Source organism: Notolabrus celidotus, chromosome 1 (assembly GCF_009762535.1).
Source record: "Notolabrus celidotus isolate fNotCel1 chromosome 1, fNotCel1.pri, whole genome shotgun sequence".
In the NCBI taxonomy this organism is placed as follows: domain Eukaryota; kingdom Metazoa; phylum Chordata; class Actinopteri; order Labriformes; family Labridae; genus Notolabrus; species Notolabrus celidotus.
Window position 1 is genome coordinate 10,210,484 of NC_048272.1, and position 26,523 is coordinate 10,237,006.

General features: G+C 40.0%; 4 protein-coding genes across 6 annotated transcripts; 1 reads left to right on the plus strand and 3 right to left on the minus strand.

Annotated features, from left to right (window-relative positions):
- Positions 1-2,127: 2,127 nt before the first annotated feature.
- Positions 2,128-10,650, minus strand: LOC117817444 (twinfilin-2). Its single transcript, XM_034690167.1, is given in 14 exon segments — positions 2,128-2,719; positions 3,506-3,627; positions 5,110-5,142; positions 5,145-5,195; positions 5,198-5,259; positions 5,368-5,468; positions 5,470-5,493; positions 5,659-5,673; positions 5,783-5,842; positions 5,844-5,894; positions 6,015-6,059; positions 6,061-6,110; positions 7,140-7,322; positions 10,309-10,650. Coding segments are annotated over 14 exon segments (1,062 nt in total). The 5' UTR covers positions 10,406-10,650; the 3' UTR covers positions 2,128-2,551.
- Positions 10,651-11,873: 1,223 nt separating this feature from the next.
- On the minus strand, positions 11,874-16,099 carry wdr82 (WD repeat domain 82). The gene is made up of 9 exons (XM_034690155.1): positions 15,687-16,099; positions 14,769-14,866; positions 14,105-14,171; positions 13,903-14,002; positions 13,645-13,761; positions 13,393-13,548; positions 13,028-13,097; positions 12,369-12,511; positions 11,874-12,099 (listed from the first exon to the last, which is right to left on the minus strand). The coding sequence occupies exons 1-9, from the start codon at positions 15,845-15,847 to the stop codon at positions 12,070-12,072; spliced, it is 942 nt and encodes a 313-aa protein (XP_034546046.1). The 5' UTR covers positions 15,848-16,099; the 3' UTR covers positions 11,874-12,069.
- Positions 16,100-18,175: 2,076 nt separating this feature from the next.
- Positions 18,176-23,019, plus strand: glyctk (glycerate kinase). 2 transcript variants are annotated; one of them, XM_034687817.1, is made up of 6 exons: positions 18,183-18,294; positions 18,450-18,538; positions 20,685-21,071; positions 21,158-21,309; positions 21,392-21,567; positions 21,653-23,019. In XM_034687817.1, the coding sequence occupies exons 2-6, from the start codon at positions 18,528-18,530 to the stop codon at positions 22,541-22,543; spliced, it is 1,617 nt and encodes a 538-aa protein (XP_034543708.1). In that variant the 5' UTR covers positions 18,183-18,294; positions 18,450-18,527; the 3' UTR covers positions 22,544-23,019. The 2 variants fall into 2 exon arrangements, with proteins under 2 accessions (XP_034543700.1, XP_034543708.1); XM_034687809.1 differs by having other exon boundaries at positions 18,176-18,538.
- Positions 23,020-23,101: 82 nt separating this feature from the next.
- Positions 23,102-25,156, minus strand: tcta (T cell leukemia translocation altered). Of its 2 annotated transcripts, XM_034687830.1 has the most exons (3): positions 24,729-25,147; positions 24,584-24,635; positions 23,102-23,958 (listed from the first exon to the last, which is right to left on the minus strand). In XM_034687830.1, exons 1-3 carry the CDS (start codon positions 24,937-24,939, stop codon positions 23,916-23,918), a joined length of 306 nt encoding a protein of 101 aa, XP_034543721.1. In that variant the 5' UTR covers positions 24,940-25,147; the 3' UTR covers positions 23,102-23,915. The 2 variants fall into 2 exon arrangements, with proteins under 2 accessions (XP_034543721.1, XP_034543730.1); XM_034687839.1 differs by lacking the exon at positions 23,102-23,958 and having other exon boundaries at positions 24,580-24,635; positions 24,729-25,156.
- Positions 25,157-26,523: the final 1,367 nt, after the last annotated feature.

A 26,523-nucleotide genomic window follows, 5' to 3' on the forward strand; every position in this document is an offset into this window, starting at 1 on the left:
TTCGCTTCTCTGCATTTATATTATCAGCCTAAGTTACCAGTTTCCTATGCAGGGACAGATTGTTAATCCATAGCCAATAATTATGACTCCTGATGTAATACATTAGACTTAAGGGCCTAAGAGTCCATCAGCCCCACTCCCCAAATTGACCTCACATATATTGATATGCTGATATCCTAACCTTTGCGGTGAGAACATGCTACATAACAGCTGAGTATGTTCATGTTGACCAGTGTTTAGACAAAATGAAGAGCTGTTGTCGTCTTCCAATCTGCAGAAAAAGGGTGTTTCCATAAAATTCTGAGAAAATCTGTAATTGCTTGGAACAGAAAATCTAATTCATCTGCAGATCTTTTCCTTGTTCTCAAGGAACAGGCCTATATAGATCTGCTTTATAGTCTACCCTATAGCTGGCTAAAGAAATGCTTCAAGACACAGAATTTACACTGTTTCATAATCTGTGAAATCGTTTCAATGTGATCATGCGGACAAATTACAACTTTTGGGTTGGGGGAAGGAACATTTTTAAGATGTGGAAGTTAATTTCAACCATAGCAGCATGGATCTGGGTTGAGAGTAACAGCTGTTGATTGGACAGATAGTTTGGTTGGTCAACATTTTCACTTTGGACTGAAATGTCTTTACAGTTATAGGGTGGATAGGCACACTTAGTACAGATGATCATGATCCCGAAAGGATGTACAAATTTCTGCTGAAGCCCCAACGTGACCTTAGTGTTTAAGTGAAATATGTCAATAGATTGCCATGTAAATGATTCCCCTCATTCATGGTCCCCTTAAGGATGAACGATCACATGGTAGCCCAGAAACAACATTTTATCTCTACCAAAATACCTGTAAACCAGCACTCTCATCAGGTTCAGCCATAAATCAGCAATATATTAACATGTATCACATTTTTTTCGTATGTTTTATTTGATTAATTTTGCTCTTTTTACACCATAAGCTCAACTTTGCTGGAACTGGACTGCTGCCAAGCACCCCCAACATTTATTTGAACTCTTAGTACTTTGTGTGCTACTTATTATTTCTTGAATGTTTCCCTGCCTCATGCAACCAGTGAAATAAAGTCTGTTTACAGTTCCTGTTGTGGCACGTGTGTCTGATTAATTAAGACACAACAGTTTGCTCTAATGTTAACTAATGGTATTCAGAACACATGAAGCAGAGCAACACGTGGTACAAGCCTCTGTGATTGTTCTTTGTATCAGCACTTGTGAAATTCTTCTGTTCAATGAAGTTAATTGGTCAGGATTAATAAACTGTGTGGTCTGCTGCTTGTTTGGGATTTAAACTCTTCATACTTAAATTATTTAACATTAGACCTGAGACATATTAGCATTAGTCATCATTGTTAGCATGCTGACATTAGCCACTGTAGTAGTTGAAAACCCCAATGTGCAGCCTCAGAGCTTCTGGCATGAAGTCCTGAGTCGGTAATAGTTGAGCAATATCTTACACAATAATAAAAAAAATAATCAGCTTAGGTTTCTTGGTCAAGACCCTTATGACCAATTGCTTGGCTAATTGACAAAGAGAGCAGCCCCCCCTTTTGTGTCAGATTAGTACTTATTTGTACCATTGGTGATAATCTGAAAATCTGCCTTGATGTTGTTGTGGTGCGGTTCTGTGCAGCAGCATGCTCCAGTCACATCAGAGGAGGATTATAAAGGCATGAAGTTTACAAAATCTACACAAACTGATCTCAAAGCGTAGATAACCTCATACATAAGTCTGACATAAATGTCTGGTGAGGTGCATCAAAAGAGCCGTTATCAGTTATGAGAAGGTTCTGCACACAGGTCAGAACTTGTGTTGAATTGATTTCCACGCAGGTATATTAAGACAGGGCAGCCTTTTAACAAGTATGAACTCAGTGTACTTCACAGGTGTGATAAGAAGGTGTTGACGACCGAAGTAGATGCCTTAATGTGCAGCTGTTGGTTGTATTTAGAATGTTTTAAATCTGAGATTTTATTATCCCATGACCATCTTAACAATGTAGAATATTTACCGACATGTGGCCGTGCATGCTGAATGAAAACATCTGTAACAAGAAAGATCTAATACCACAGTATAAACAAGATTTTATTTAGAATTTCCTTTAAGTGTTTAAGTGATTCGTACAAACATTGCTCATACAAAACTTTTATTAGAGTGTGAAAATGAAAATTGAAAGACCTCATAATCGTCCATTTACAACTTAGTACAACTACAAGTCTATTAAACTGTTCTTTTATTTTGTGATGTATGGAAGATTTAATTTATAATCCCACTAACCTCTTTAGAGGCATGTGCTTGATTTATTTGTGTGATTTGATTTGTCTGTAGAAGAGACAGACCAAAAGATCATTTGTCAACATAATGGTAGTTAAAACAAGTTTAAAATATAGCTCAAGTGTTTCAGTGCGCAAACAGCCGAGGGACTCCATCACCATGTCCGCTCCTCTGGGCCCGAGGAGGTCGTAACAGGGCGGGGGAAATGAGAAGGGGGGAACTCCAGGCTCGCTATATCAGAAATGTGTCCACCTCTAGCTGTCCGGTACTTTCTCCCCTGGACCCTTAATGAGGCGCTTGTGTCCTCTTTTCCCTGCAGGGCCGCGGGGTTTAGCAAAGGCCTGTTTGTGAGCATGCTGCTTGGGATGCACCTCTTCGTACAAAAACTCCTCTGTCAGTTCAGCTCCGTCATCAATCTCCAGCTGCAAAAAGATGCACAAAAATTAAACAATTATGCTGGTGTACATAGATTTGTTCCCAGAGTTTAGGGCTTTGAAATCCATTTGGAGCCATTTAAAAATTTGGATATTATTATTCAGCTTGAGGTTCTGAGAGTTTGGGACTGTAAATACTTTTCATGAGTAAAAACTCCCACAATGGGCTCCCTTAATACTTTTTTATTATACTGATTTTTATCGCCTCCTAAAGGAAGCCTAGAGGGGATCATGCGTTCAGTCGTGTGTGTGAGTGTGTGTTTCAGCATATTCACAATCAGTCTCATATTCTTGTTATCTTCACAGTCATTTCAACTGTGATCTAGACTGAGTTGTATTATAGTTTCCTTATAAAGCTAAAGCAGTGCCCTTCAATGTTGGGTGTTGGGTCTGGTTATGGTAAGGGGTGGCAGGTTAAGGTCAGGGGAAACACATATTCACAGGGATACAGATTTTACCACAACAGCGGGAAGGACCATTGAGAAGGAGGGAGAGGTTTTATCTTTACACACCTTGAGGGAATTTGCGGGCTAAAGTGACAGTGTTTTTTATACATACATCAGTTTTGCACTGCTTTGATAATATTTTATGTAAATTCTCTTCCACATGATGTCTGAATCCTTTCTTTTCACACAAGTTGACACATTTTTAATTCAAATCAGGTGGTAAAATACTTAAACACGTGTAAGGGAACAGAAAAACATTGACCCAGACCTCTCCGCAGTTGGTAGCACCCCATATGATGCATATGTCATTATTTTATTCTCAGGTTACCTTTTTAGCAACTTCCAAATTATAATCTTTCTCCACATCTTCCAGTAATCGGCTCTTGCAGCTGGAATACAACATCCGCTCCTTAATGCTACAGCTATATCCGGGCATAGAGTAAATGAACACTACGGAGAGAGGGAGAGAGAAGAAGAAGACCTGTAAGAATCCAATGAAAATATTTTTTGTTGATATGAATCAGATGTCCAAAAGTCTGGATAGATACCACGAAAAGGCCAGTAAAGTTAATAGGAGAAAAAATAATTGGTGCCAGAGATTGATCAAAAGATAAAACATCAATTAGTTAGCAGTATAGTAAATACGACCACCAGTGCTTATAAAGGATTAACAAACAAAAAATATAGATTAGTTGGTAAAGCATTCACAGAAAAAATATTTATATTGAAAAGGAAGTAATATGGTATTAATAGAATTGAGCTCAGAAAGACATTAACTTACAAACAGCAGCTGTTAAAGTTGAATTAGATTAAAGGGATGGTTCTTTTTTTTATTAGTTGGGTGGAGTGGGGTTGTATGAGGTACTATAATTTAGCTAATTAGCTAAAGCTGACCCAAACACTAATGTCAGCATAAATCTATGCTCTGTTTTGAACATTTTCAGCTCTATACAGTGCTGTCAGAAAGCCCATCTGTTTCCATACAAATTGGCAGTTCCTACAGAGGCCCTTCAGAGACATGAAGGAAAAAAAGGTTCATTCCCAGAAACTTGGGATCCCGGGAAAGTTTTGTGAGATCCCAAGAAACTTCTGCGAGACCCCGCAAATATTTTGGAATCCTACACTTTATGACTATAGGCGGTCAGGAATCATTTTACAACTCAATAGTCCCCATGATTCCAGGATATAAAAGCATATCACTCAAAATAATTGTTGTAGATTAAGCAATAGGAGACCACTGATGTGAGATTGATTTTCAGAACTACTCTTAACCAGTGTGAAGTGATTTAACATTTTCAGTAGGTTACTGCATTTTTTTAGAAATTTCATTCAATTCAACAAATCTCTACCTAGTGTGCACTAAACTGTTGTTGATGCTTGATTGTGCCTTTGATCAAAAGTAGGAGGTAACCTTAACAAAATACTTTTGTGAGACACAATTTTTTCAGGATCCTGGGATAAACCATGGTTTGTTTTTTTCCTCCATGTCTCCCATGTCTCCCAAGGGGCTCTGTATATTCCTCTATATGTATTCTGATCTCTAGTGTAAACAAAAGGTTTTTAAATCAGATTTTTCTGTAGACATTTTAAAATCAGAGGTTTACATAAGTTTAGTGCATAAATTAATGATTTTTTCCAAACGTTTCCTATGGAGCAGAAGCAGCAGCACTCATATTGATTCTCTCAAGCGGGTTTTCTTTATCCATGACACCACCTAAAATTATTTTTACATAATAGGATAGAAAAGTAAGCACTACCTGCTCAAAACAGTTCAAAACAACAGCTATAGACAAGAGGGGATGAGTCAATGCTTTCTCTGAGCATCTCTCAGTGTCTGCAGACCAGGTGTTCACAGGATATACCCCTCCTCGCTCTCGCTTGTACATCTTGTACGGATGTAAAAAGAAGAGGATTATGGGATCAGTGACATACCCACAGATTCCAGGTAGTCTCCTTCATGGGAGTTTTGTAAAGGAAGAAGTGGTATCTGGGAGTGTCTTTGGGAACCCTGTGGTCCGATCTCGGGTTTCTGTGGGGTTGGGTGGACAAAGTTCAATTGTCTCTTTCTCGGTATCCAACCGCTATAAAAACAAGACATGCAAACAAAAGATGTCTTAGTGCAAAATAGATGGAAGCATAACATATCAGCGATCTCTGTGAGTGGTCTGTATCTCCTGTATGAGGCTACCCAGCTGTATATAGTTGATGCGTTTTTGGGCGAGTTGCTGTAAGGCTCTTTTGGCCGTGTCCTGCAGAGGGAAAGCAAGGCCCTGAAGTGTCTGGTGTTTACCTCTCCACACTGATCTCTGTCTTCACCTGCAGGGGCAGCAAGAAACACACCAATCTTAACAAGGCTCTGATGAAGATCCAAATTATCTCAACATTTTACAGATTATAGAGATCATTTCTGTCTCTCTTCTCTTTCCACACATCACAATTCATACTGAACATACACTTTCAATAATTAACATTTCAACATACCTGTTTAACTCGGCCCTGCAAAAACGAACACACATAACATTACATTTAAGTAGAGGGGGTGTATTAAAGGCACAGGCATAGTTTAGTACATGCAGTGATGAACAACAGCTGAGGACATGCTGACCTCTCACCTCTGTGATTTGATCCTCTGGAGCTCCTGTTCAGCTAATGTGAGCGGGGCAGGGGCCTGAGCACGATGACACATGACGCTGGTAGTCCTAGCAACAGATGTCCTCCTGGTGATGCAAGCACAACAAGAGAGATCACTACAGGATAAACACTTTAAAAAGACATCATCACAGCAGAATAGACCCTCTGTCATAGTAAGATGATATGGATAATGAATTTCTCTCTACCTCGGCTGTGCCAAACATCTCATATTTCACATGGCCACCGCCAACTCTTTCTTAACAGTAGAAGACGAGTGGCAGCATACAACATCTTTTGTTCACCTTAACCAACAGGGAGAAATAAAAGTCTGACTCAAGTGTTTCTGACTGCTAGAACACTTGGAAACAGACTTACACTAAACAAACATGTTCAATTAGGTCACCAAGATAAAAACAAAACTGGTTTAAAGTGGAACTTGACTCATTTTGACCGTAATCCACCAACGTCACGATAATCCTGTCAATGTCGTCAGAGCTGAATCAGATCATAGGTCAGTATAGCAGTATTTGAAAATGTGTAACCAACATGTGTTACATCTGATAGTCGGCTTATTTCACGAAGCAGGGACTGTCTCATGAAAGATGTTTCTGTGTTGAATGATGGGAAATGTAGGACTCAGCATTACTGGTACAAGGCCCTTGACCAAACTGAGATAGCCTTTCTTCTTATGTGAATGTTGGCTTAATAAACCTTAATGTTTAGTAATGCCTACTGATTACTCTTTAACATTCTGATATATTGAACCTTTCAGCTTCTACGTTATTGTACATTAGCAACCAACAACAACTGGTGGACAGTGTGCAAGACACCCAGGATTTTCTAGAGTGACTCTCACAAGTACCCCAACTTCACGGGATTGCAAATTAATTAGGAAACTGCTCCTTTAATTCCTTAATTTGTGGATTGTATGTCTAATCATCAATTTTATTTGTTCATACAGCTCAGTGTTGTAGTACCTGAGTCCAGGACAACGGACTTCAGTCCGGATTTTCAAGACTCCTGACTCAAATCAGACTTGAGTACTCAAACTTGGACTTAAACTAAAACATTTACTCTATTCAGACTCAAATGATAGAGAAGAGAACGTGCCATCTTGTTAAGCAACAGTTCCTGTAGGAGGCCTGAAAAGGACTCAGACTCAGGTAAAAGGGACTCTACTCTAACTCTGCTTGGATTCATCTTTGGTGACTCAGACTATGACTTGAACACTCAGGACTCCAGACTTGACTCCGACTTGAGGTTTAGTGATCAAACTATAACTGATACAGCTAAACACTATGCTTTGCAAAGTGAAGTGTACATACTTTAACATACCGGAGACTGGTCAGGAGACCATGAAATGAAAATCCACTCGTAACCCTGTGCATTCTGGGAGTCGAGGCGGTACAGGATGTAACACGGCTCCTGGTCATCCAGGAGAGGAAGCAGGAAGCGATCATAGTCCTGGTCCCAGCTCCTTTCTGGCTCTCTGAAGGCCCCCAGCACCAGCTGCTCTGGAAATCAGACCACAACTCATCACATACCTCCCACTCCTTCATATGTAACATAGTCTTTACAGAACACACTGTGACATACAGCAGGAGTTAGAGGACTCTGTAGTCTGCAGCCAGAAGCAGGAAGAGTTTCACGTAGGAGAGTAATTGCACTTTGTTGATGATCAGCACAAATTTACAGTTGAGTTTCTCTAAACAGAAGTTCATTATTGCATGTTACAGTGGGTTAAGACATATGATGTTTCTGAGAACTGAACAGTAAACTGAACAGTTGACCAAATAAATTGCATACACTTGAAAGAGTGTAGAAGCCTACCATTAAAACAAAGCACCGACTATTAGAATTGAACATATTAAACATGACCAAAACGTGGGGTGCCATTGGCCTGGCGGTTTAGGAGTGAGCCCCGTGTACAGAGGCTATAGTCCTCTGTACATGTACATGGGGCCCTCTCTACATTTTCTCTCAACTAAGTCATTACATCTTTAGTCTGTCTGTACAAACTCAGTTTGTATTCAAGTGGTTGAAAATTAAGACTCCAAACATAATTAATTAAGAAGACCGCTCACAACTTTCACCAGCAATTATTTTAATTGTTTTAATTTGTAATTATTCTCACATTATTTTAGTAGCTTGAATAACAAATCGTCCGAAAACAGGGAAAAATAGGCCAAGAAAGCGTCTTCAATTCCTTTCTGTTTTTCTGACTTGACAGACGCCCAAGAATTTGTATTCATTTTTCAGTCATTTGTAATAAAGAAAATGTTCACATATGAGAAGCTAGAAACTGAGTCAGTTGTTTGGTTGGTAGTCAGAACATTTGCTGACTGCATAACCTGTTCAACGTTCATTCAGTTATCGACACACCAACAATGAAACACCATGAAACTTTCACTGTTTGCTCTGTGTGTTTTCTTTAAACATAGTGGGCGGATGACGGCAGAGAGAGACCGCTTGTTTTGAAAAATACCAACAGATCAATTTCTTACAGGTTGATGTGTAATCTTTGATGGGAATGACAAACGTGACCCCACAATACAAACCCTGACAGCGTGGCTTCATGGAACAAAACAAACACCTAAAGCTTGATGTCCTTGTGGGGTACAGGGGATTTCCTGACCGTCTCTGGGGGCATGATGCTATTCTGAGCCACAACACATTCCTGCTCTGCAGACACACATACTTTCCATTGGCCATTCTCTCTCTGTGTATTTGAAGGTCCATAAATATAAAACTTATTATATATAAAAATAAAATTATAGTTTTATGTAATAACTATCTTTTGTGTGTATTTTTTTGTCTCTGAAGTCCAAAACAGAAGTCATAAAATCATGAAATTAGAGCAGACTGTTCGGTGCTCAGACACCGAGTGAAACATCAAACCAGTGGTGATGAAATCAGCCTCAATCTTGTTTCACTTTTGACATTGGAGCAATAGTGAGTGTCACCAGGCAGCAGCAAGCCGCCATGTCAGGTCACACAATGCTCTAAATATCCAAGAGACACCCAGGAAGCTCTCACGGCTCTAGTAGGGAAGTCTGTCTGTCTGTCTCTGCACCCAGTCAGTCTCCACTGACATCAACCCTTCAAATTAGACACCAAATCCTAAATTTGATACCCACAGTCCTCAAAGATAGCCCCCAAAAAGTCCCAGAATGCAAATGACATGAATCCGATTACATGTGACACTAGTCATGTAAGAAACAAGATATAAACACCTCATGAACACATCAGTCTGCCCATCATCTGCTACCAAGAAACCCATTGCCTCAATGCCCATTTTTTCACAGAATGCTCAGCTGACACACTGAATGTCTGTTTTCACACTGCTGATGCAATCATGTGTTCCTAGAAGCTACACGAAGTCCTGAGCAGTGTTCGACCACACTTTTTGTTTTGTTTTGTCTGTGACCACTTAATAGGAAGCCGCAGCCTCAAGATTCTCATTCACACGAGACATGAGTTTGTCCCTCTTGTGGCTTGCCTTTAAACCAGAGCTACAGTGGAAACCCAGTGAACTTTAAAAAACTGGAAGGTCTTTTATTGACAATCACTGGTACTCTGGTCATATTCCCAGAATCCTTCAAGGCTCTTTTCAGCCATCTAGATGAAAAAAATGATCTGCTCGCCTCATGATAACAATCATGGCTTTAGAGATGAAAATAAAGATGATAGCTGGAAATACAGAGTGTCCTTCCTGAATTTTCAGGGCTTAAAACAACCTTTGGAAAGAGTTATGTTTGTACCTGTGTTACTCTGTTATGTATCATTTTTCCCTACAAAATTATTTATGTGCGTCTGTTTTTGAGTCGTACAAACAAAGCAATGAGACATTTAATTTAGGACCACCCACCTTAGGACATACAGTCAACTCAATACAATCTTTGGTACTTTGTGGTACACATTAAGTTTTATTCAGACAAATAAAGGCTCATAAACTGTGTAATTCAGAAACAATACTTTGGGGTTTTCTCAAAAATCATGAATGCCTAACTCTTTTACTAACATTTTAATGTGGTAACTCAGAGGCACAGACTGGAGACAGACAGACATGATTTTCACTGATTTTTGACGGCTTCATATGGAAATGTTTTAGAGGTATGAAGAGAAAAAAATGTAATGGAACTTGTGCCTAGTCATCACAGGTAGATATTTCATTTCAAAGGGACACGACCAAAACATGAGGAAAAACAGGGTTGCATCAAGATCTTGTTGATGAGGACTCCATGTATTAATGTGAACTGTGAAAAGATCTGGACAGTTGCCTGAGTGATTGTGTAAGATGTTTACTCTCAGATGTATAGAACAACAAACCTCCATTAGAAGTGTGATCTCAATAACATATTTTACTGAAAATGACTGAACAAGAAGTACTTTTGAACTCACTGGAATAAACAAAACTGAAGCCATGAATAATGTAGCCCATATACTACATCCAATCCCACTAAGGGCCAGAGCACCGGCCCTTAGTCTCAGGTCACTCACCATCTTGGATGCGCACCTTGATGAGGCGCACCGCTCCACCTCTGGCCCTTGCCAGGAAGTCCCTCAGCTCTGGCGTCACCACAAGTGCGAGGAACATGGCGGGTCAGCAGTTTCTTCCTCCCGCCAGGGGGTGTCTTAGGGGAACTGGGGGACAAGACAAGCAGCAACAGGAGCGAACTGGAGCACCACAGCACCAAGCCTGAATATTGAGTTCCGACAAGTCCCAAAAAAATTAATAAAAGTGCCTGTTTTAGAAATGTCCTTTACTTCTGATAATGTCTCTGATCTGACCACTGAAGAACAGGATCGCTGAGTGTGACTGGACTCGCTGAGAGACTGAAACAGTGTGAGAAGGGACATGTAAGTAGGACAGTATCATGTGCACACAGGGAACATGATCACCTCTCCCAAATTTAGCTTCTACTGGCTGACTGGCCCTGTGTACTGGCCTGTAAACCCCCCCCCCCCCCCCACACACAGCAGAGGAAGTGACTGTGACCTGTAAACCCAGTTAACAGCTTCTGAGCCAACAATTCAAGTCAGGTGTGTTGTCTAAATGGTGGCAACAGGTAAGAGTTATGAGGCGGTCAGGACAGCATGCAACCCATCCTGCTCCACCTGTCGTTTCAGCATGTTCTGTGGTAAACCAGGTCAAACCAACATTGCTGCCAAGATAATAAATCTTCCTACACCTAAAAATCTCAGCGATCTATTGTTAAGGCCTTCAAATGGATTGTAATGCAGTTGCACATCACAAACCAGCTCAGTAGCTTCTTTAATGTGCTTCTCTTTTTGTGAAGTGTAATGTTGATTTGCTATGCGATGTTTAGTGCATTGTAAAGGAAGTCCCAGATGTGACAGCTGCTAGGAATTTCTCATTAATTTTTTACCATGAATTTTTGAGCTAAAAAAAATATTTTCTGACAATGGAATTTTTTTAGAGTTCAAAATAACCCAAGATAAATTAGCACCAGATGTTTTGAAAGGAGCAGGGGCATATTGCTCTGAAAGGTTGACACAATTTATTTATTTTTGCACACCCCTCAACTGACTCTACACATGACCACCGTGATGATCAACACACTGTGCAAGATGTTTTCTTTGCCAGCATCAATCACATGGCAATGATGAAAGCATTTCTTCAAACTCAGAACCACACATTCAAAATGGGTCTAGGTGTTTCTTATGCCTTCTAGAGGATTGATTTTCCAATGATTTACCTGAAAAATAGGAGAAAAGAACGTACTAGGCTAAAATAATAACTCATACCTAAAGAAACTAACCTGTAAAAACAAGTATAAGTTTCTATATTGGATTAGTTTTTATCACATTTGGATTAATGCCAACATAAAAGGAATTTCCTAACTTATATAAAAATGAATTATGAAGAAAATGACATTCCTGAAAAATCAAATATTTTCATTTCCTCCATTTAATCTAAAAAATATTGTTTGAATCAGATACAAAATTCTTGCAATATTGTATCTGTCAACAACTTGCAATATTGATGTACACACACTCCTAGAAATTCAGTCTTCAACAGAATAACAAGTCAGACAAACCAACATCTTACAAAGAAATGATTTAATGTTAAATAGAAATATAAAAAAGGCATAAACAAGTCATCTTTTTCTTCAAACTACTTATTTACAATTTGTTTTTCATGGGCCACACTTCCTGTGGAATCCACACACAGAGCTCCGTGTGCTGACCCCTGCTGGACATTTTCATTCTTGTCGTCAACAGAAGTCTTTCACTTCATTAGTCATCAATGGTGGGCAGCCAGAATGCCTGAAAGATTATTATTTTTAATTAAATGTTTAGTGACATTACAACCATTTATGTTGTATAATGGTGATTTTGGCATGTGTGTGTGTGTGTGTGTGTGTGTGTGTGTGTGTGTGTGTGTGTGTGTGGTCAATGAAAGTGAGTTATCATAGTATTTGACAGTACAATAACAAAACAAGGTCAATGTCCAGCAAGAAGAAGACTTATTTTAAAAAACACTTAAATAAATTACTTCAGTGGCCTCTTTAAGTCCACACTGCTCCCCCTCTTACCATGTTTGAGCAGGCACTTGCAAACGTCATGAACTTGGGGTTGAACTGCAAGCAAGTGATCGGTCCTGTGTGCTTCCCGTCTAATAAAGCCACCTTCATACCGCTCTCTGCATTCCACACGTGGATCTTTCCGTCCTCAGAGCCTAAAATAAAAACAAAAACATTGAATGATACAAGGGTCAATTCCTGGAATTTGTTAAAGGAATGGCCTTTATTTGTCACACCAATCAATCAAATATTGTATAAATTAGGGAGGTGATTGGCATCTGACAAAAAAGCTGCTGTGTGCTGTACTGTTAGAGAGTGGCTAATGAAGTGTCATCCAGTACTTTCAATTAATGCACAGCATGCTAATTAATATAAACAGCTCACCGCTGACAATTTAAAACAAGTTGAGTGCAAGCTCAACACAAACATTGGAGTAAATACTTGGAATTTAAAGTGTCATCACATTATAGCTTGCAGATGCCCTGAATTATCATTTCACAGCTCATTTCATTACCCCCCTCATTCAAATAGGAGTGTACCTATATGATTCACGAGTCACCTCTTCAGGTCTGAATATCCATAATTCCAAATAAATCTGGAAAAAATAACATCCCTGATACATTTATTCCTAACTCCTTAGAACAACAAGAGAACGTTTGAGCTCAACTTACCAATCATCACAAACTGTGAATCTGGGGTGAAAGACGCCTCAAGTATTACACCTTTACTGTTGTTGTAGCCCTGTTTAGAAATGAATAACATCCAACAATGAACAACAAGCAATTCATTTGTGCATGTAAGTGCTGCAAACAAGATTTGAACATTTGAAATCCTCATCACTTTCTACAAACATGAATGAGGACTACAGTTTGGCTGTTTCAAAGTGTGTGCCTTTACAAAACAGTTAAGGCCTTAAGGGCTTTAAGAACCGTTGTCATTTTTCAAAAGCACACTGTCCCAACTGTGATTTAGATAGCAATCTGTCCTACGCAACAGATTCTCCTACACTTTATGACCCAGTTGAGTTGTGTCTTACCCCAAAGGAATGTAGTACAGCACCCTTGAAGGCATCTAAAATGCGAAGCGCTCCGCCGTTAGTAGAAATAAGGATAAGTTTTCCATCATTGCTGAACTTCAGTCCCGTCCACTCACACGTCCGGTCATACTGAAGTTTGAATGTTGCAAAGGGACCCTGCAAAGAAAAAGGAACATCAATATTTGCCTCAAATAGCATTTAAGATGTCTTTTCAATTTTATATCAGGATAAACAACATACAACACCTCTTACCTTGTCAAATGACCGCAGATCATAAAGTTTAACCATCTCTGAATTTATTCCAGCAGCAAAAATTAGGCCCTCTGGATCAAAGGAGCAAACTGGCTTTCCTTGCAGGTGCATCAGACCCTAAAATGTACATAGTAAAAAGGGGGTTAGTGAGTCTTTCCCAGTGTCAGCATTATTTCACATATCCGTGAATGGACACTGTCAGCATTATTTCACATATCCGTGAATGGACACTGTCAGGATTGCTAATGGAATCCTTACCTGGCAGTTAGGAGACCGCAAGTCCCAGAGTCTGATTGTTTTATCTACTGAACCGGAGATAAATGTGTCATCCACAGGAGACATGGATAGAGATGTCACTCTGATGAAGAAGACAAATAAACATGGGAATACATCAACTTTAAATTAAATCATTTACATCAAATTAAGGTACAGAATGATACAGCATGAATTCAGACTTTACCTTTTGTTGTGTCCGGGAAAGTAGCGGATGTATTTGTTGTCATGTAGAGACAGGTATCGAATAGTATCTTCAAGGATGATAAAACAACAAACAATTACCATTTCAAGCATCAGTAATGACCAACAGCAGTAAAAACATGACATTGATCATAGCCAGGCCTGATGATTTAACTCAACCGTGGGCAAGGCAGTCACTTGTACAGTTAGCTCCTGTATGGGGCAGAATCACAGACCCTCAAACTGTACAAACAACTACCTCAGACCAAAGTGAGCAGTGTTTCTCCCATGATTCAGCAGTGGTCCTCAAGGTTGTCTCATCCTGTATACCTCAATCACAAGCCCAGTGCTTTATCAGCACATGCTCATCACATTTTATAATGCTGATGGGTTTTCTTTTAAAGGAAAACAAGGTATCTTTGGTGTTGCTTATTCATGCATCCAAGTCAAGCATTTCAAGTTTACCGATGTGAGCATTAGCTAATGCAAGACAACTACATCCACCACAACTGGGCAAGTCTTTTCCTCACACACACGATAACAAGAAGAGAATGTGATTCATTAATGAGCTCTTAAATATGTGATATACTGACATAACCTTGATCACAGATTGAACCTTATTCATGCAATGGTATCAAGCAAAAGCTATTATTTTTGCATCCACATACCATCAATCTTGTTGGAGCTGTAGACCACAGTGTTTGCAGCATGTGTGTACCTGATCAGATCTACTCCATACTTTTTACTGTAGAGGGTCCTCTTAGGTCTGTAATAAATCAAAGTACAAGAGGGGAGGAGGGGTTAACGTTATAGTCATTCAAATCTTATCACATTAAAGTAACAGCATCAGTGCAGACATTTTGACATTGTGTTGTATCATTACGCACAAAACAGAGATTTTGGGCTTTCTGGTCAGAAATGTTCAATATGCTATAAACTAATAATGAAGTATTAAAGTTTGATAATTCAGGCTGTAGGTCCAATGAATAATGACAGATCATTATAAAGATGGCAGAAGACATGTTTACTACCAGTTACTTATTCATTCATTTGAACTATCAAAATTTCTTCTGGCAAAGAAATGTCACAATTGAAAATTGTTCACTTCAAACATCTTTTGCAAATGTTTGACTCTTTAATTAGGGCGACAATAAATCACCAAATACAATAATGTTTTGAGAGATTCAAATGAGATACCAATCGTTTAAGGTTTACTTGTAACTACAATTGTCAATCCATTAAATTGAAAATTATTTGAAGTTACTAGCCTCTTTATTACACCTATAGATATTTTAATCCTTTCACACACAGCCAATATCACAAGCCCGTTTGATTCCACAACTTGGACAGCTACCAAAATGATGGATGCACGGTGTATATTTTTACTTAAATTCTATTAAAACTCACTAAACACACATGAAAGCGACATAAAGTGCTTGCAGTTTTTTTATTATATGCAGATACAAATGCTACATCTCATCCGAGCATAATCGCAATGTCGTAGGCCTCGCTAGCTAGCATAGCATGTTAAGCTAGCTAACGTTAAAAAAAACAATAGGACTGAAATGGATTAAATATGCCCTTACTTTCCCTCTTGGCAGTCGTACAAGACTAACGAGTCGTCGTCACTGCTGGAAATGATAGTTTCCCCATTAGAACTGAAATCGAAGCAGTTAATTTTGTCTGAGTTTTCTCGAAACACCTTAGCTACTCTGAAGCTCCGCAGCACATTGTCCGTCAGCTTCATGGTGGCCTCTATCTGTGTCTGAGGGGAAGCAGGCCCTCTGTTTACTCTGAACCGTCTTACAGATGTCGCTTATGCTTATCTATTTATCTATATGTTCAACAATAATGCTAAAGGTTATTTTTTTAAGAAGTATGGTTCAAATTCTGCATGAAAAAGCCCGCCTGTGATACTGCTAATCTCTGGTAGTAGTGAAGAGGGAGGGAAAAGCACCGCCTTCGCCACGTCGAGTACGCGCATATTCATAAACTGATACGCGCATGGGTCTGAACTCTACGGTGGCCCTGAAGTGCAATTCACGAAACACTACCGCAAATCAGAAAACACTACGGCATTAACCATTGGTACATACTAGCTACTAATGTAGTGAGCAGTAGGTACTGCCTACTACCATAAACTGTATAAAATATGGACGTAGTATCTATGACGTCCAGGGGAGCATCTCGCTCGGCTGGAGGTGAAGCTTTCAGCAGTGTGTCTGCCCCCTGGTGACTGGCTGCAGTATAGGTCAAAAATCAGTCAAACTTTAAAAAATAAATATACTTCTTACGAATGTTTCTCACGTCCGTATGCTGTGGTGATATGTAGTTAGTATTTGACTGTTTTGTGTTCAAGGCCTCTTTTTTCTGAAAAGTTTCGTTTTCGTTAGTTATTAGAGTTTAAAAAACAGGGTTTTACTTCCAGGTTTGCTTTGATTCACAGCCGCCGTAGAGGGAAACTTCAAAGGACATACAGCGTCTTGTGTCGCTACGCTGTAGGGCGGAGCTCGTCACAGTGGCTTCACAGGCTCTGGCTGCACACTGGCTGCGCCCAGGAGCAGGATTTTTTGGCTTCAGAACCATACAACGGGAAGCGGCAGAGCAACGCTGTCTATTTTTATTTACAGTACATCTGTTTTTGAAGAGCTGTTTTGAGACCAATCGTCGGCAGGAGCCATATTTTTTCTGTCGAGCCAGTGTGATGTAAAGAGTTTGAGCCTCTGAGCCGATAGCTGCAGTCTTCCTGCAGACAGCTGTGCCTCTCATTGGAAGACTAGTAATCTCAATATCTTCAAAGTTGCCACATTAGAAAAAAAATCACCCCCCCCCCCCTCACAGTGAGAGCACATCGAGAAATAAGTAATCCAGACTACACTCATCTTTTGTACCAGGCTGTAAACATGTTTATTTCTTCTGTAAATATCGTCTTTTTCCCATTCATGTGTATGTGACTTCCGGAGCCAGCCTCAAGTGGATCCTCGATGAACTGCAGCTTTTAACACTTCCGCATTGAACTCAAATTTTTAGACCGGAGGTTGCCGCTTGCCTACTATATACTGTGTTTGAATTTAGTCTGTAGTATGAGTGTTCTGTTGGATCTGGTCTGTAGTACACTGACCCAGACGTCACTGGATTTCCAGTTTCGGGATGCAGAAGTAAACAACAGCCAAGCTGATAGAGAAACTGCTTCTTTAGCATCACTTATGATTTAAAAGTTAGGAAGTTGTTTATATGGAATTTAATAATTTTCACAGCACCTAAAAACTAAGTTCCCCCTGTCAAAAAAGAGAAGAAAAAGGAAAAGCGGAGTGAGCGCTGTGCATTGTGAGAAACAGTATGCGGGGCAGACCATAGACTGTAAATAAAAATGAACAGCGCTGCTCTGCCTCTTCCCATTGTACTGTTCTGAAGCCAAAAAATCCTGCTCCTGGGTGCAGCCATTGTGCAGCCAGAGCCTGTGATGCCACTGTAACGAGCTCTGCCCTACAGCGTAACGTCACAAGACGCTGTGTGTCCTTTGAAGTTTCCCTCTACGGCGGCTGTGAATCAAAGCAAACCTGGAAGTAAAACCCTGTTTTTTAAACTCTAATAACTAACGAAAAAGAAACTTTTCAGGAAAAAGAGGCCTTGGACACAAAACAGTCAAATACTAACTACATATCACCACAGCATACAGATGTGAGAAACATTCGTACAACGTGTATTTATTTTTTAAAGTTTGACCCCCAATTCAAATGAATGGGGGAGACGGATTTTTTTACCTATACTGCAGCCAGCCACCAGGGAGCCGACAGACTGCTGAAAGCTTCACCTCCAGGGGAGGATCCGGCTCGCTTGGGGCAGACTGGTCTGAGGCATTCTGTGAATTTTTTCCAAATCAGTAGACATCCGGGGAGTTTGGGCATACTGCATATTTTGCTCTTTTTCACATTCTAAATACTGAATTTTGGCCAAAACAGTACTTACTGCTAGTATATTAGGCGGTTCTGAAAACAGCCGTTGTGTTTTCTGAATTGCCATTGTGATTTGCACTTCAGGGCCACCGTAGTCTGATACCACGGGATTTTATTGTTATTGCGATAGTTCAAGCTTGTTTGTTTCATGGCTGGCAAATGTACATTAGAAATTATTTAATAGGAATAACACCTGCACTGTTTTCCCCTAAATTTTCAGCTCACCACAGATAAACAAGTAACAGAAAAATTGATATCTTATTTTTGACAGCCCAACCCCGTAGTTCCATGTCATTCATCTGTATCTGTGAGCGAACGGTCCCTCTGGGTCCAGCACTTTCTAAATTTGTTACAGCCTGTATTGAACCTGCTCTCTTTAACGGCTCCTTCTAGGGTTTTCTCCGGGCAACAAAATGGTCTTATGCCAAGTGCAGGACAAACTTGCAGGAGAAGTTTTACACTCGCAGAGAGATGGTCCTGAGGTATGAATTTACTCCCATGTGTTCTGTTTAGTCCAGAGATCGAACTTTTTAAGGGTAAGCGTGAAAAGCCGACGGTGACCATGGTAGAGGAGACGCTCGATTTAACCTCGGCGTTTTCACTTAATGGTATATTTAAGTTACACAGTAAATATTGTTACTTATTAGGTGTTTTAGCTACAAATGGCGTGAAACTGTTTGTAAACCTGTTTTAAAATTGCGTAGGCTTAATTATTTCCAGAAGTTTCTGTCCTGGCTTGTATTACTGTCTATTTGATGTTTGGTAGACTGAAAAACAATGCCTCATAATGATGTGCACACCATTTATAGCCTATGGTACACACACTATTAAAGGCATAATGAAAACCACGATTGATTTAATCTTTCAATAGTTGTAATAACCCATATTTGCTTTACACACAAACATGGAGTTAGCTAACAAATAATTAAAATAAAACTAATTTCCAAATATTTTGTTAATTATTTTGTGACTGTTTTAAGGTAAAATACCAAACAAATGGTTCCAGTTCGTTTGTTGTTATTGGTCATTATGTAAATGAGAGTGTTCTGATTGGATATTGCAGACTAGACAATTACTATTCATCAATTGTAAAAATATACTTGGTAGATCAACAGATAAAGTAAATAACAGTTTGATGTACAACATTACTTTTAATGCTCATACACATCTGGAGATGTTAAAGGGCCAGTGTTATGTTGTAATATACTCAATATTAAACTGGATATGTGTAAAAAGATATCTGGAAAAACATATTTTGCAGCATTGTTGGGCCTGAATTTTGATAGCTGTGGGGTTGTATGGTATCAGACATGTTTTTAGTCAACAAGGTGGGAGATTAATGCATCCTTAGAACCATGATTTTGACATTAAAATAATTAGCTTGACTACCTCTTATTTTCACAATTGTGTGTCAGGATCTCAGGTGTCGTTGAGGCACAATAAACTATGAAGGTCATGCGTGCGACCAGTGTGTATTCAGTTTGAACTAGCTTCAGGCTGTGTGTCCTTGAACTATACAACTGCAAGAATGACTCCAAAGTCTGTCAGGTACTCTGCGCATGAATTTCACCACTGTTGATAACAACACTAGCACTGTGCAAACTCCTGGGATCACTGAGCCCCCAATTCTGTTCAAAAATCCAACTACTCAGACAAATGCACCACTGGGGTGGCAGTGGTTTTGATTTGTCCTGTGGTCCACTCAAGTCAATCATTACACATAGGGTACACAATCTTGGTTAGTATGTGGTCAGAGTTTTGCTGTACTGCCTGACTGCTGAGCTGGAGCGCAGAAAACAGGCTTCCACAGGAATCCACCAGCCTTCTATCCCAATTATTACCTTCACAGGTAGGGAGATGAATTAGAAGGCACGGTTTAATGGAACTGTATCAACTGCTTAAATGATAATGGCTGTTTTCTATGTAGGGGTTTGCAGCTTCAAACACAAAGTAACGAATGTCTGTGCACTTCATTCTCAGCCTTTAAAAGCAAGCTGGCAGCTTAAACATAAAAAACACGTTTTCATGTGAATTAACTTGGTATAGAACTGCGCCAAACATAATTGACATTTAGATGTGTTAAGATTTTACCACTACAGGCTTTTCTAATCAGGAATTTACAGGAATTTAAATTTACTGATTTGAATTATGCAACTAAATGTAGGTGTCTCCTGTGTGAAAGAGCTTCATGGGCTGTTTGATTCATTCACTTACTGAAGATGTCACTGGATTTACATTTTAAGACTGTTTCCTTTTTCTATGCAACATGCATGTTATGCAAGTTTGTTGCACTGATATAATAGAACATGCTTCAATAGAACACGCTACATTCAGTCAAGCAGTGACCTCCAACCAAAACACAAACACCCATTACTTATTTAAGTTTGAGCCCAAATTATCACAGATAAATTAAAGATTGCTAGAGGTTAGTGTGTGCAAGATTAAGAACTTAATATACAACTATCTAATTCTAAAAAGTTTTGTGATCAGGTAATAGCAGCCTTTTACCGATCAAAAATCAATTGGTGAATTATTAGATTATTTCCCTCTCCTTACTCACATATGCATATTCTAGACAAGTAACTGTCTTAGTAAACTCCTGTTTTGTTTTGTTTTGAAATCCCTCAGGCAGTTTGTTCTCAGACCAACTGAATTGTCCATGGCCCGTGTTCTGTCCCTACTCCGGCCTCAGCCTTTCCTGGCCCTCATTGGCAGGAAGAAACCTGTATTGTGCAAAATGTCAATGGACTCTCGGGCACGCCTTGTGTTTGCATCTGCAGTGGAAGCTGTGCAGCCAGACACAGTTATCCGACGGAATATAGAGCGCAAGGAAGACTCAGTCACCATTGATGGTCACAAATTCACACTCAACCACAACCTGCACTTGGTGGGGTTTGGAAAAGCTGTACTAGGTATGGCTGCAGAGGCAGAGAGGCTTCTGGGGGATCACCTAGTCAAAGGAGTAATAAGCGTACCACATGGGATTCAGCAGACACTACAGGGGCATGGGAAAGGGTAAGCAGAAGCCTTAGGATGAATCCAATCAAGATTATGAAAAATAAGATTAATCAGCATAATAAAATGTTTCTCCTCCTTCAAAGCCATCTGCTGTTAAAAGGGAACAGTCGCATCAAAGTAATGGAGGGAGCTAAAAACAACTTGCCTGATGCTGAAGCCCAGATTGCAGCTGAAGGGATCAAGCAGCTGGCCAGTGAACTTACAGAGAAAGACATTCTTCTGGTACTGATTTCAGGTAAAGAAATCTTCTCTTTTACTATTTTTCTCTAAATAATGGAATGTGACTCTTAAAAACAACATAAGAAAAATCCTTCCAGGTGGAGGCTCTGCATTGTTACCGGCACCCATCCCACCGATCTCGCTGCAAGAGAAACTGGATGTTACTCGCAAACTTGCAGGTGCTGGTGCCACCATTCAAGAGCTGAACACCGTGCGACGGGCCCTCTCTTACCTAAAGGGAGGAGGGCTTGCACATTTTGCTCACCCTGCAAAGGTAACATATATTTCACTTATTAGCTTTCAATAGTAGATAACTCATTCCATTATTTAACTTCACTCCTTCAATGACTTCTTCACAGGTTGTTTCACTGATACTGTCAGATGTAATTGAGGACCCTCTGGACTTGATAGCCAGTGGCCCCACAGTGCGGTGTGAGGTGTGGCCTGAAGAAGTTCTGTCAGTGCTAGAACGCTACAGTCTGTTAAATTCTCTACCTGCCTCAGTGAAGGAAGTCCTTGGAAGACCAGGTCCCCGCTGGAAGGAGACCAAGAGAGAATCCGCTGAATCAGGACATGTCCACAATGTTGTGATTGGCTCAAACACCGTGGCCCTTATGTGTGCGGGTCGCCGTGCTCGGGAGCTCGGTTTTCGCCCTGTTGTGGTGGCACCGGGAGTGTGTGGTGATGTGAGAGCAGTCTCCAGACTTTATGGCCTCCTGGCCCGCTTTGCCTGCGCTCGAGAGGAGCCTCCTCCAGAAATAGCTGCTGAGATGCTGAGGCTGGGGCCTGAAGTCGGCGTGGAGAGCTGGGACCTCTGCCGCACCATGCAGGTGTTAGATGAGGGGCGTACAGAAGGGTGGGGGGCCACCTGCCTTTTAGCTGGAGGTGAGCCCACTGTAGAGCTGACAGGTATGGGTCGAGGTGGGAGAAACCAGGAGCTGGCTATGAGAGTAGGACTGGAGATGAAAGACCTGGGGGTCCCACCAAACGGTCCTGTTTTCCTGAGTGGTGGAACTGACGGTCAGGATGGACCCACTGAGGCAGCGGGGGCCATCACTGATGGGGGGTTGTATCAAGAGGCACAAGCACAGGGGCTGGACATCGAAACCTTCCTAACTAACAACGATTCTTACACTTTCTTTGCAAGTCTTTCTGCTGGGCAGCGCTTACTTGTATCTGGTCTTACCTGCACCAATGTTATGGATGTGCACATGCTACTTATTCCACCAGTTCCCATTAATATAAGATAATTTAAAAGACAATCAATAGAATACTTGAAATCCAGTGGATCTGGATAAATAGAGAACTTTAACAGTCCATTTAACTTGACATTTAAGTGATTGTATTACTAAACTCTACAAACGTTTTTGGTTCATATATATAAAAAAATACTTCATAGAAGTTCAACTGCTTCTCCAGATTGAAGTGGTAACAACCATGAAGAAAAGACTGGTTCAATAATAAAAATGTCACACTATCAGCAGAGCACTTATTTTTTTTCAAAGTTATTGCTTCACTGAAAAGATGTCACTGAAATCAGTACGTTCAATCACAACACATGTAATTTCAATGAGCCACTGGTATAAAACAGGCCTCCTATCTTACAGCTTACAGCTGGTTTATTAAGGTACTAAAAGCATTTTGACACATTTGTCATTTAGCTTCATTGAAAATAAATATGCACATAAATAAACATTACTGTCAATAAACCATGCAGTAAAATGTCTATACTCCAGATTTGTGATCACTGTTGTATCTTAACCCTGTAATAATAAACTGTAAGATGGCTCATGCAATACACATTGAAATTATTCAACCAACTCTTCATATTTTATTATTTTATACTAAGTCACACTGGAATAAACCAAGCTCTCTGACATGTGTAACAGGTCAACTGAAAATAAAACTAATTTAGACATTTTAAATGTGTACCTAATTGTACTGAGTTTGTTTGTGTCAGAAGGGGGTGAATACCTAAGATTAACAAATTGGATCCACATCTCATGAGGAACGGTTTATTAAAATTTAAGGGGGGAAAAACCTGAGCTGTTTTGCATGGATCATATATACAGGCTGTGTATTTTCATGAAGGCACAGTGTTAGAGATGATCCTCTCTGCCATATCCCACCTGCACATAACTTACTTCTAACTTTAAAAAAATTCATCCACATCAGCCCATGTGTCAAGTATTGAAAAAATAGTGTCTTAAATAATCAAATCAAGTTCTAATACCCTTTTCATGCACTTGGTCAAATTGGAAAACTGAAAGGGCAATATGTTATTAAAGCAACCATAATGTGAAAACAACTCGTGAATATTTTTCTCATTTTACTGACACCTCATTAAAAAAGCTTTTAATGCAGAGTATGGTTTTCCATGAACAATCCTAACAGGCCAAAATAAAAAACACAGCACTTGATAAGTAATGAAGTGTATTTAAGTGTGACACTTTGGTAAGAATAAAAAGTGATAGCAGATTTTCCTCTGGGCAGTTGCCAGAAGTTGGCTTGGTCTTGAATGCACTGAAGTTGCTTGGATATCAGCAAAACATAACTCTGTAGGAAATGTAAACTGTCCTCCTCTCACTTGGATCAAGTCTTAAGTCCAGCATTGTGGTCCTGTCAATCTCGATGAGTCTTAAGATCTGCTGCTGCTTTACTTTCCCTGTAAGAATTAAGAAATGCTGTTCTTAACAAAACTATTATAAACATGGAGTTTGACAATTACAGTATAATGGAAAACTCTTATACACATATTTCCCATTGCCACCAGTTATATATTAACAAACAGAAAAGTTGCAGCTTCAGTTGAGAGCACATTATTACATTTCATTGTCAATAATAACAAGCAAAGTCAGTAAGATCCTGAGTCGTTTTGCACAAGTAGTTACAGATTTATTACTGAAGCTTCTGGGCACTAGAATCAAATCTTTACTGCACAAGGAATTTGACGTGGTGAATGGAACACTGATACTTAACAACAAGACAGTAAGGACAATACATATATAAACCTAAAAACTAACCTTAAAAATTTTAAATAAAAATAAAGAATACTATCTGTACAAAGAAAGGCGTAGAAGTACTTTTAAGACATAAATAAATGAATTAACCTAAGCCAGAGTGAAAATTTTAGTGAATGAATATAATAATAAAATATGTTAGAGAGTAAATTACAAATTTGCACGTGGTTGTTGAGATATTGCACTGGAAATCAAGGATTGCACATTATATCTATTATGAGGAAGGTAATCTATACTTGATTGAAGCGACATGATTGTTAGGACACCTACCATCCACTGAAGTGAGGGGCTGTATCAGGTGTGCCCCCGTTCTGTCCAGTCCCTGAACGTAAACACAAACAGATATGAAGTCAACATGGCTAGTTTTCAGTTAGCATGCTGCACTAACACAGATTAGGTCGACTAAAAAACTCACCCTGTCGATAGTACATATCGTTCACTGTATTCCCGTAGAATTTCCACGCGAAGTGTATGGCGATAAGACTAAAAATTAACCAGCCGAGTAAGATTTTAAAGATGCATACTCTCATGTCGTTTGCGAGCCAGTCGTCCACAAATTCAGAGAGGAATGACAAGCAGCTATCAGCGATTCGGGACAAAAACTCGAAATCCCACTGTTCCTCCATTGTGTCCGGTTACTAATTGAACGTGAAATCAAAAGAGGGGGTCGTTATCCAAAGGGCAATGTTAAAAACATCGCTAGGGCTATGTTACATTTGACATACTGGTCGCCATCTCTAATGTTCAGATGTTTCTATCAGCGGGGAGAATGGGAGATGACGTAGTTACGTAGTGCAGCCCAGTGCAGCCCCGTTAGCTCGCGACAGCAGTAAACACATACGTTCTTCTTCTTCTTCTTTGAGTAAGGCAGGCTAGACGCAACAACGGAGTATTGCTGCCCTCCTTAGGTCGATGAATCAGGTCCTTAGATTAATTATTATATTCTTGTGTACACTCCGGTTCTGTGCAAGAACTCCAACAGTCTCTTAACTTTCGCCCAGTTGTCCAAGTTTAATAACGTGCTCATGCTAAAGACTGCTTCTCCAGCTGTTAGCAGGTCTTTGAACAGCGTCCTTCTTTCCCGAGCATATCTTTCACACTGCAAGAGAACATGACACACTGACTCCACGTCCCCACAGACGCATTCTCCATCAGGGTGCTTCCCTATCAGGGCCAGCCCACTCTTGAGCCCACAATGCCCGAGCCTCATCCTAGTTACAACCACTGAATCTCTTCTTTTGCACTTAACATAATATTTTTCCTTTCCCACTGCGCTCTGAATTTCAAAATATGACCTCCCCTTTCTTTCATTTTCCCATGCATTCTGCCATGCATCTTTAACCCACTTATTTATAATTTATTTATACTCCAGCAGTCCATAAGGCAAACACATTCCAACACTTTGCATCTTTGTGGCTCTCTTCGCCATAGTATCTGCTCCCTCATTTCCTTCTATTGCCATGTGTGCTGGGACCCAAACAAATCCCACTTTCCCCCCTGCTCTGTGAAGTCTATACAGCGTCTGATTTATCTCTGCTAACACGTCCGGCCTAGACTTGGACTTCTGCTCTTTAATTGTTGTCAATACTGCTGCATATCACTACCTGCCTCAATTTCTTGTCCTCTACCCACCAAAGTGCCCATAGTTATGCCACCATTTCAGAAGTAAATACTGACATGTGGTCAAGAATCCGCACCCCCCCTTTTAACTCCCAGCTCAGGTACTCCAAACCCGACTCTCCCACTCTCCGGTTCTTTTGATCCGTCTGTATACATTGGAACACATACATTACATTCAATTTTAGTTTAACAGCCTTAGGTTCAATTGATGCTATGCTTAAGTAATAACGCGGTCAATTTTACCCATGGTTTTACCCCTATTAACAATGTTGAAAACATAAACAATTACGACTACAGGCTACTAAAAGCCCTGATCTCCAGCTCCTTGCAACGTCAGCTTGATGTAAAAATGTTAAGAGCTGAAAAGGAAAATAATTTTGTATATTTAATAGTTGTATACTTCCATGATGATGACACTATAAATGTGAAAAAAAGACTGCAACATTATGTTCACAGCACTTAGTAAGTTAGCGTAAATGTCATACGCTGCGTGGTATGACGTCGCTCCCTGGAACATACCCAGAAGGGGGCGGGACTAATCGTCGTGACCAAGCCCTCTGATTGGACATCTGAACTTGTCATCAGAGATT

What these genes read in the sequence shown, in the direction of transcription:
- glyctk (XM_034687809.1), top strand. An exon ending in CTACAGGGGCATGGGAAAGG is followed by an intron (nt 21,072 to 21,157) that starts GTAAGCAGAAGC and finishes CCTCCTTCAAAG; the next exon opens with CCATCTGCTGTTAAAAGGGA. An exon ending in ATTTTGCTCACCCTGCAAAG is followed by an intron (nt 21,568 to 21,652) that starts GTAACATATATT and finishes ACTTCTTCACAG; the next exon opens with GTTGTTTCACTGATACTGTC.
- tcta (XM_034687830.1), bottom strand. Translation starts at nt 24,939, where the DNA reads ATGGAGGAACAGTGGGATTTCGAGTTTTTGTCCCGAATCGCTGATAGC. An exon ending in CGATATGTACTATCGACAGG is followed by an intron (nt 24,636 to 24,728) that starts GTGAGTTTTTTA and finishes GTTTACGTTCAG; the next exon opens with GGACTGGACAGAACGGGGGC. An exon ending in GCCCCTCACTTCAGTGGATG is followed by an intron (nt 23,959 to 24,583) that starts GTAGGTGTCCTA and finishes TAATTCTTACAG; the next exon opens with GGAAAGTAAAGCAGCAGCAG.
- wdr82 (XM_034690155.1), bottom strand. Translation starts at nt 15,847, where the DNA reads ATGAAGCTGACGGACAATGTGCTGCGGAGCTTCAGAGTAGCTAAGGTG. An exon ending in CAGCTCCAACAAGATTGATG is followed by an intron (nt 14,172 to 14,768) that starts GTATGTGGATGC and finishes TCATCCTTGAAG; the next exon opens with ATACTATTCGATACCTGTCT. An exon ending in TTTCCCGGACACAACAAAAG is followed by an intron (nt 14,003 to 14,104) that starts GTAAAGTCTGAA and finishes CTTCTTCATCAG; the next exon opens with AGTGACATCTCTATCCATGT.